Raw genomic sequence first — 11,268 nt, 5'->3', positions numbered from 1 at the left:
GCGTTATATAATCGAAATCAAATGTAATAGGTACCTACTTACTTTTATATGTTTCCATATGTAATTACTACGAATGTAAAATAGTATATATTTTAGTGTAAAAGACACCAAGATGTTTTAACGGGCTATTCGAATTAGGAGAAAACACGAAAACAATATCCATTTGAACTATAAAATATATCCGTGTGACTAATAATAATATCTGCTTACAAATAGATTCGAACCATCGACCATTCGTATTGATGAACGAGTCATTATCACTATACTAGACGGGATTTGAAACGTAATACTATATGTTGTATTCATAAAAATATCACTTAATGGTTTTAGTTTTTATACGAGATTTCATTTAATGATTCTTGATTTGTTTATTAATATTCATATATATGTATATATATTATATATAATTTTAGATAAGTTTGAAGTTGTAGATCTATTATTAACTGCATAATTTATTTAAAGATATACCTTATTTTTAGATCTACTACTAAAACATAAAAAAAATCAAGAGCGAAACTGATGTATAGTTATAAGCTGTAAATGTCTCACAACTGAACAAACGCATCCCTTGTTAAAGAGAGTGTGGAGATAAAATTTTGTCCACACATGCATCCTTCATTTTCGGGCACGAGATAAATTATAAAAAGAAACTCGCTTAGAATCACATTGGGCTAATTTGCTTTCACCTGATAAAGTTCGCTGCTATAATATAAAAGAAAGCTATGAAACATCATATTTTTATATTAAAAGATAATAAATGAAACAAAATCTTTGCTAAAAATTACTAAGAGATGACTCTATTTTTATTAATTTGGTGTAATTGGTTTTCGTTTTCGTATTACTTACTCTTGTTGTAGTTCAATAATTATTAAGTTATATGTATACTTCGAACAACAGCCTTATATCTTTTACTGTTCCCACTATTGGACAATGGCTATGTTAAGGAAAAATATATATTTGCAATATATTATATTGCAAATATGTATTTTCAAGACTAGACTTTTCCCGAATTATACAGGTTACTTTGACTTTTTATTGCATATCTTTGTTGCAGATTTTATGAGAAAAAATTGGAGTACAAAGTAATTAAACATTATGGTAAATTGCTTAACCTACTGGAACCTATGACCCTAAGTTACCTCCTAATTTATATGTTCAATTTAAGGAGTTCCATATTATTAGGAGTTTTTATTTGGTAATATTATTAAGGGTTTTTACAGTTATATTATAGAATGTATTTGTCTATGGATATTTTATTTTTGTACCTATACAAGGATTATGCCATCATTATTTTTTTATGCACTCACTATAAACCACTATGTAACACACTACTATTTATGTAGTCGCCTATAAATATATATACTTAGTATCGATAAATATTCATAACAAGCTTTAAAAATAGCGTGGGTGCCCATCTATTTTAAGCCAGTGGTAAATGTGACAGTTCATTAATAAGTGGACTTAATCAGGTAGGTAATATATTAATGACAATAATTGGTTTTTAATTTTAAACAATTTATATATTCCAATAAACAAAGCTATAAAAAATAAACTCTCTCAATTTCAGATCAATCAATGGTAATTTACCTTTAGCTACTTTCAAACTAACACGCCTAATGATACTGATGCGGCTCTTAGTGTTACAAAATTGACAGAACCTTAAGTATTGCTATCTCTGTCTTATATAAGAAATAAAAAAAGAAAGTTATTCTTTTTGTCAGCTTTAACTAATATTTATTCATAATATTATTTACTTCACCATATACCACCGAATAACATAGCTAAACAAGTATTAAATTAAAGATGAATAATGAATTATAATATTAAAACGATTTATAGTTAATTAGTAATCAATACATGTGTGGAATGAATTTAAAAACAAGTTAATATCCAATATATATTTAAAATGTATCTTCTATTGGTAATCGTTTTGTAAGTCAGTTTGTCGCTTTCAAATAACCTAGACATGCTTAGGTTTAATATATTGAGAATATTCTTTTTGTTTGTAATACTAATCATTTTAAAAATAAATCAATATTTATTTAAGTATAATAATAGTTGTTAATCATCCTCCTTTAAATACAGGAATGTGTTTCAATCCTTTGTTTAGCGGTTGAGGTAATTTAAATGAAAATGTTGGTACTTATTTTGTTTTAATTTTGATAGACTCGTCAGTAATACATAATATTATATTACTGACTTATTGTACAAATTTGACTGAACTAAAAGTAATGCTATCTCTTTCTTATACATGAGGTTAAAATAGGAAGCAATTCTTAGTGATGTCAATGTTAACTAACTAATATATAATCAACGTCATGTTATATTCTGGTATAAGTAGGTATCTAAGTTATTTGATATAGGTTAATATATTGTTGCAGTTACAATACGTGTAACGTACAATAGCATAGGTAATTATTGTTATTTAAAATAATATTATATAATGTGATCATAACTCTACCTACTCTACTTTTATCCTAACTTATTAAATGTTATTTATTTAATGCATAACAGCATGTAACATAATGTTAGCTTTGTTCAAAAATAAATAAGAAGCTGATATTGTAATACCAGTATTTTGGGTAGATACTAATGAAAATATATACATATTAAAAATTTAATTGGTCTCAATTTTTTTGTATTATTATGCTCTTTGAATTGCAATTGAAATGTTAGAGTTCATACAATGAAGTTTTCACAAGGTCATAATATATATAATTTTATAATATGTAGGTATAAAGACTCGAAATTGTAATGATGAGTGAATATATTAATTAATCAGTAAATATTTTTTTCAAATGAATAAACATGACCATTCATATTAAACAAAACAAAGTCCTCTATAATACGTCATCTATCAATCGCGGCGCGAGCGCGACTGACGCACACCACTGCACGCCCAAAAAGAGAAAAAGAAAATTTAAAAAGAGAACACTCCCATTGCAAGTCACGCCCTCAAACCGCCCGTGGAGGTTTCCACCAATGAGGTTGGATGTGTATCGCAGCGGCGGTTGTTACCGAGTGGAGCCGAGGGCGGCCGACGCGTTCACAACAAAAAGTCACACGACTGGTTTAGTGTCGGGTCGCGTCCCAACGACGCCGCTTCACGTGCCGCGGTCTGGCTTCACGCGCCTGCGCACTTACTGAACTATATTCAAAACATCTTTATATCTCCTTACTTAATCGTATATAGCTAAAGCAATAATTATTTTACACAAGTTGTGAGCTGTGCTAGATAATATTCTTATTGAAAATGGACTCGACGGAATGGAGCGTATGATTTCAGTGTGTTTTTATATCGCAACGATAAAAGTGATTAGTGATAGTGAACGATATTTGAGTGATACGCATCTTACGAGGACAATTAAGGTATTTAATAGTGTTATGTTATAAATATTATTAGATTTATGGATTCATTCTTTGGTTAATACGTTATATGTACATTACTTCGTGAGTCTACATTGACCTTACTGCATATGATTTAGACCAATACCGTAAATATCAATTGAAATGATTGTGTAAAAGCGCGGCTGATAACTCTACTAATATTTAAGATAACGAGCGAAAAATATAAACAACGACCGAATTGTTTTTAACTATGAATAAATAATACGAAGATTTAATTTTATCTAAGTATTATGAAATAAAATACTAATAAAGTATAATAGTTACAAAAATATTTATATATGTATCTATGTCATAAAGAATTGTTCAGAAGAAAATAAGATCCAAAAAGTCATCTGGAATATTTATGCCGTCGGGACATACATTTTCTGATAAGATCACGGTTTCATAATATTAAACAACAAACTTGTTATTAAATAAATATGTGTAATGCCTATTTAATATGCTTTAAAAATACTAATAATAAAAACTAAAAATTTTGGGTACAGCCGTATCTTTGGTAAAATTTATAAAAAAAATTTTAGGCAGAAAATATTCATTCTAATAACAGATTGATAATCATGTTTCTAGTATCTATATTAAAAAAATATATTTATTGTCGTTCTTGTTTATTGAAACTCTATTCATTATATTGTAATTTTAATTGTAATATTACTTAAAGTAAGTAGCTGTACTTATATCAAATAAGATTTTTCAAATTTGATACACATTCATAATTCATAAAATTTATTTTCAAACTTAATAATATATATAAATTAAGAACTAAAATTGATAGATGAAAATTTATTCACTTTTTTACAACGCTAGGTAGAGTCCAAGAGTGACTAAATTTACTACCTAATTATAAAAATATATTCTTGGCAAGATACTTACTTATTTACTTAATATATGCAGCTATGCATACAAGTTTAATTGAATCTGATGTTGTTTTTTTAAGAATAATTCTAAAAATCTGTGATACTAAAAATAATCTTTTAAATAAAACAAAACAACATTATTTTAAAATAATTATCAAGTTATTACATTGAACTTCTTATTTTGTCAGTCAATTACTTTTGAATTTCGAAGCATTGCTCTTAAGTATTCAGAAGTAGATCCGTCTTAAACAAATACAGAAGTAACAACAAATCAATGTCAATGTCCCATCACTGTTTTCGTATCAACGTTCAGTTTTCGGACGTTACGATTGGCCGCCATGACAGTTCGCGTTCGAAATTTGAATGCGGGCCGAGATGCGCAAAGGCTGCCATCGATTAGGCTTCGATAAGCTTTATATGTGTGTGTTACGTATATACAAGTTTCCGCCGGAGATACATGTAGGAGCATCCTGTTGTTTTACTATTTTTTATAATAAATAGTACTTGAGTAATAAAACCCTTAGAAAATTTAAATTTTGTCAGACAATGACGATATCATTCTAATAATATATATACGAATGGAATTCGATTCGATTGTATATCAACTTAATTACGTATAGTCTACCATAACATACGTGTATAAGTATTATAGAAAATTTATGCAAATAAATTCGATAAATTAATTAATTCATTAAATTATTAAAACGTTTTGACTCGAGCCCGTCTTCGGCGGGCGAAATCTATCGAAATAAAGCTAATATATATAAGATAAGCGTCCTTTTATTGCGATGACTTTATTGCTCGTTAATTAACATTTAAATGCTTACAATAAAGTATATCGCTTATTTGCAATTATCGACACAGATTTGTATAAATAAAACACCATATAAAGCTTTTGATAAATATTTAATTATTAGTTACAATGAGTGAATATTCTATGTAAAATGCCGCAAAATTTAAATAAATTGTTCTGTTATATTTATATTGTGTTACAAATTATTATTATCCGCTAATGAATATTTAAACGGTCAGATAAGAGTCGATCAAATGGTTCAAACTGTTTTATGTTATATAGAAAAAATGTATCAAGTCCAATAAATTATTCAATCTGATATTTATTTTAAAATGCATCGATCAAACCCTATCAGGTTAACGTCGAGGAAATAAAGTAAAATGGACTCGGATTCTATTCTCGGTCGAGATTAACTTGGAGACGGCTTAAGCATTATTAGGGGTCCGTTGGCTATCATATTTATCATTCTAATATTTTGAAGTCTATATTTGATTCTAACGCAAAACTTTTTATAAATAGTTGAAGATTTTTGTAAGAAAAATTATATTAAGAAAGAAAGTAACAATACTTTATAGTACATCGGTCGAAAAATACTTTCACGTAGACTTCATTTGCTTTACTAATCCCATTATAAATAGCATATTGATATAATTAAATGTGTTTTTTTTTAAATATAAGTACTTTACATACGTACTTTTATTTATGAAGAATATTGTCTATACAGAACCAGTTTATCAATAAGTAGTCAAATTCAGATCGAAATTATTATCTCATAAACGAAGTAGAGTTTTAGAGAGCTTTATTATAATCTTCTTTGTTTCGACATGTTGGGATTAAAATACTATTATTATTAAAGAGTTGAAAGTTTTATAAGTATCTGCCATTAATCAAACTCCTCCTCTTTTTTAATAGATCTTTGACATTTAATGTCAAAACAATGACGCTACATGTAATCAGTCATTGCAATTTTTTTTAATAAAAAAAATAAAAATTATATATTTTACCTGTTTTGTAAAGGTTGTTTCACGTCACATCTCGATAAAGGGCCGGGGATTGTGTCGGACATATTTTTTTTTGGCCTTACCGGCGGTCGGAGAGAAATCAATTATCTTAATTGGAAGTTAGCCTAATCTTAATAAGGTGCAGTGATAACCCAACGGGTGTAAGTCAACATGTTTATATTAATATTGTAACTCGTTTGGTAATGGCTTTCTGATTGGTGTTATGACTATATTGTTTATTGGTGTTTTAATGGATGTATCAACTTTTAGCTTTAATGTTTTAGACTTAGCTTTATGTTGCATCTGTTTCAAGAAACATACTTTAGTTTATTCCAAATTTAAATTTGATATACTTTATTGATATCAACAAGAAATATGCTTTGGTATAAAAACACTTAAGTAACGCAAGTGAAATAATAGAGCTTTATTATAGTCATAGATAGATATTTTAAACAAGTAGGTAGTCATTAATTTATCATTCGTCAATCAAGTTGTAAGTACTCAAAGCAACCATTATGTGTGGTACAAAAAGTTAATTTAATAATGCTAAGGACATTATATATTTTTTAGTAAATCATTATCTATGTTTCATGTTTTGACTAGTTATGTTAGTATGATTGTCTGTTCTGTAGTAAATAATGTGATGCATTTTATATTAAATATAAATCTTATTTAGTTATATTATAGAGTATTGAAAAATTAATTTGATGTAAAACATATGGATTTTACACTTAAAGTAATGACTGTTAGGTTTTTTACGGAAACTGTGAAGTACTGTACTAAGTATAAAAATAGCTAGACTTATTATCATACATTATTAAAAATTAAGATTATATTTTATAAATAATATAAGCAAATTAGATTTTGCCCTCAATACAAATTTGCTGATAGAAATGACATTGATTATCATACCCAAAATAAAATTATATTCTTAAATAAAATAAAGATATTAAATTTATAATTTAAAATAAATCAATAAAGGTATTTAATGCTCCTATTTTAAATAAGATTATAGGATTTTGTCTTTGTTGTAATCTTTTAATGAAATGCTTAGTAGATCTCTAATGATGCAAAGAATGCCAATATAAAAAGTCCGTGACTCCACGATACATCCTCCCTTGTTTGAAAACCTCTAATAATATTCATTAATCAAACTAATCAAATATTTACCTCAAATTTATCAAGAATAGTATGAAGTAAATATTGTTTTATTATTGTTATATATTATTTCATAAATGATCTTTTGTAAGATATTCACTTAACTCAGTACATTGATATACCATGACTATAAATTTATATGTATCTAAAAGAAGAAAGAAATAGAACAATAAATAATTAAATTTAAAGAAATAAAAAATTATAACAATTTGTTTTTCATGTAAAACGTGAAATAATAAGAATTTGAATATGTAAGTATAGTGTAAGTTTATTTACAAATTGACACTATGTTAATTTATATATCCTGTATAAAAGTCCGACGGCATTAAGTTGTCTGATTGTCTCTAACGCAAGTCAAGCTTTTGATAACATATACTTATATTAAATATATATATTTAAAGAATCGTTTTATGTTCATGTAACTAATGAAATATCGAATCAAATAACTTTGTAGTTTTATCAGAAATTATTAACATTACAAAATAAAACGTCTTGTTAATTAAAATATTTGATAGTATTACCTTGAATTATTAAAATCTAGTCCTTGCGAACTTATCTCCTTATCAAATGATATTACGAGGAAATCATATAATATGGACGCAAATTGCGATAAATATGTGATTTCTATTTATTTATCTGCAAAATGATTTTTTCAGTCGATCGTCAGATAGCGCCTTCAGCGGTTGTGATAGATAGAAGATACCTAAGTAGTAAATTCCAACTTTTTTCCTGATCACATCTTATCGTTCTGGTAAGAATTTGTTATGTTTTTTTTTATTATTATCGATTTACTATTACTTGTAAAAACGTTCGATGTGCTTTTTTTTTATAAATTTAACTTTTTTATTTATTTTGTTCCCGCGTTTAAAACGAATCTCTTTGGTATAATTTAAATAAAGTATTTTTGGAATTAAATAATTACAATTATTTTTATTCAAGTGTTACCAAATATAAAAATCTAATCCGTATTAATTAATTAAATAAAAAAGGAGCCAATTATTTTATTCATAAAAGTGTATAAATTATATTTATATAGATCAAAATTTGATACTAATTTATGTAACCTATTTGCCCGCTCAAAATGGTGGCAAGTATTCTAACAATATTTCCCCATGACTGTTTAATTATATTTAAGTAGGAAGTAACTTTGTAAATTATTCGAACTACAATATTAATAATAAAGTCATAATTAATTACATTTGTCGTATGCGGAATGATCTTTGATTGAGATGTAATTATGCACTATTAAAAAAATGCAATGATTCTATTTTTATTAATATCAATATCAGCAGCAAGATCTAATCTTAAATCTTATCTCGATCAAAAATTAATACAAGTAGCGAATATTTAATATTAATATTTTTATTGATCAACAATCCTTGAGATCCACTCAACATAATATATAAATTGGCTAATTAGTGTTCAACAAGCACTTGAATATTGTACGCAAACTTCATGTAATAAATAATTTTTTCGTTTATGGAATAAAAAAATAACTAGATTTTATTGTTGCACTTGTCTATGAAACTATATACTATAAATTATTTACTAATCAGCTTATTTACAAATAAGCGAGTATAATTAAAATTTTATAAAAATGTAATCACTATTATTTAGGATATTTAAAGTGTTTTATGTGATGTTAAACGCGGCTTAATTTTTCTAACCGTCATTTGTTTATTTATGGTAACTATTAATGGTTATAATATACACTTGTAAATTACAATGCATTACATTTTAAATGGGTATATATGTCTTTAAAAATTATTACAGATTTTAATCAAATTATTTTTCATTTAGGCCATCGTTAACACAATTAAAATTGTTAGTCTAATATCTCCTACTTTTATTATTTGTTAGACAAACGGTAAATAAAATTTATTTTGTTTAATATTTATTCAACACTATATGAATTGCAGTGTGTTATATTACGACACTGTATAATTTATGTTTCAGATTTTTGTTAAAATATTATAATCAATCATATTAAAAAAGTATTTATTTTGTATAGGTCTAATTTTAATAAATTTGGAGGTAAATGATGGCATGAAGTAAACGCATGATCTTAAGATTTGCATTTACTTTATCTGTGTGATTCGTGCGTCAACGACCACTTGAATGTTATCTGCTAAACGCCAGGCTTAAAGCCCTATTTGGGGGACGTTCACTTGACCTCGTCTTAATATTAAAAATAACCCAAAAAAAATTATATTATATTTATATAGGTTGTAGTAATCCAATATATTTTAAAAATCCTTAGTTAAAAAGTAACATTTATAAAAGTTTTACAAGTGCAGTTATAAGGGATTTGTTAAATACTTAAAATAGCTTTGATTTACATTGTTAAGGCAAGTATCGTGTATTATTAATTTGGACATTGGATGCGATTAAATCTAATCGATTTTATCGTTTTCAATTTCTGACGTATCTTATCTTAATACAAATTAATAGACATGGGCGTAAGTGTTAGTACCTAATCGTTGCTTGAGTTTTTAGCATTATCAAGCGGATACGATTTGATTGTGGTTTTCACGTCGTAATTGTATGCATTCACTAAGTTCTATATTTATTTCGTATTTTGATCTTAAAATCGATTAAAATTTTAGATCGATGGCCTGTTCTATATTAAGAATGTTCTGTAATGTATGCTTTATATACGATGTAGAGTCAATTCATCAAATCAAGCAAATTCTTGTGCAGCTATCAGTTGGTTGAATAAATATGTAGTTATTTATTCGCGAGGCGTTTCGCATGACACCTCCTGTGAGTTGTTTCATAGAACCCAAGATAAATATATAATGGAGGTATTCCACACATGTCACTCTGTTTCATTGAAAATAAGTCGATATAAAGAGAACGTAAGACTCTGTATAGTGAGATTAAATAAATGCCTTTTGCGCAAAACGTTAAAAAACATTTCGTATTAAATGAAAAAACTGAATATGTTAAATAGTATATTATATCCGCGGTAACTAGATACAACGTACAGATATCTTCAGTGGGTTTAGTAGTAATAAAAATCAGTGCTCGGTTAGCTAACAACGCTTAATGCGCGGTTACACCTTATCGCCGCGTATCGAGTGTTGTTTGCGGTATATCAGTTAATCAAATTGGGAGCGTATCGATATCGCGTACGTCTTTCGATAGTGCACCATTTTTATCTTAATTGATTGTCACATTTTTGACATAATACTAGCTTATTATTTTTGTGATTTATTCCTTTGATGGTCCGAAAATAACCCGCTCTTTCCTAATCGATATTCGTCTTTGCAGATACGGGTATGAGTGGCCGTCGAGTCGAGTGACGCGTGATCGTGTGGCTCTCGGGGTCGATGATGTCAAGACTGCACTGGGTTGCCTCTCAGTAAATAGGCCAGCGCGAGCGTACATCGGGCGATTGACTTTTGAAATGCGGATAGGGGTGCGGACTTAAAGTGCGTGTATATAAAAGCGATGCATGGTTTGTGAGGTCGGAGCGGCGGTCATGGACATGAGCGGTGAGGGCGGCGGCGCGGGCGCGGGCGCAGGGGGCGCGCTTCAGCAGCGGTGGTACGACAGCCGCGTGAACGGCAGCCCTGCCGCCGGCGATGTCAGCTCCGAGACGAATGGAGACGGCTTCTTCCACTCGCCGCTGGAGGGCGGTCACCATAGCCGCGCCCGCTACTACCACCAGCAAATGCACGCCCCTTACTCTACAGCAGTCGGCTCGCATGGTAAGTTATGTTTTTTATTATAAAATCAATATTTCGCAACATATATTTTATTTTATTTACCAATTTATATTTAATTTGTAATTCACACACAAAATTTAAACGATTCATATAAAGTTATGATTATGGTAGTAGGTGCCACTTCAGCCGTATTCATTTCTTGAATACACCGTGTAAGTTTCCATTATTTATTTAAATATTATTAAACGGGATTGTATTTTTAAACTTCTATTATCTTTATTAAGCAGGTAAGTAATAAATTACGCTCGTTTAGATTAGCCAGTGAAAAATTTAGCAGATTTGAAGAAACAATTAAATACATTATATTCCACATAAAAACTGCC

At 28.3% G+C, this 11,268-nt stretch overlaps 1 protein-coding gene across 3 annotated transcripts in view; it reads left to right on the top strand.

Annotated features, from left to right (window-relative positions):
* Positions 1–3,059: 3,059 nt before the first annotated feature.
* The window catches only part of LOC124530373 (GATA-binding factor C-like), an 84,623-nt gene continuing 76,414 nt past the window's right edge, over positions 3,060–11,268 (top strand). For 2 of the 3 annotated variants that reach the window (XM_047104525.1, XM_047104523.1), the window contains exons 1-3: positions 3,060–3,369; positions 7,871–7,965; positions 10,488–10,927. In XM_047104525.1, coding sequence (XP_046960481.1) covers positions 10,672–10,927 — 256 coding nt within the window. In that variant the 5' untranslated portion in view covers positions 3,060–3,369; positions 7,871–7,965; positions 10,488–10,671. The remainder of the gene's footprint in view (positions 3,370–7,870; positions 7,966–10,487; positions 10,928–11,268) is intronic. The other variant, XM_047104524.1, reaches the window with a different exon arrangement.

Source organism: Vanessa cardui, chromosome 6 (genome assembly GCF_905220365.1).
Source record: "Vanessa cardui chromosome 6, ilVanCard2.1, whole genome shotgun sequence".
Taxonomy (NCBI): Eukaryota; Metazoa; Arthropoda; class Insecta; order Lepidoptera; family Nymphalidae; genus Vanessa; species Vanessa cardui.
Note: the sequence above shows the minus strand (reverse complement) of the source record. Positions and strands in the feature narration are given on the sequence as shown.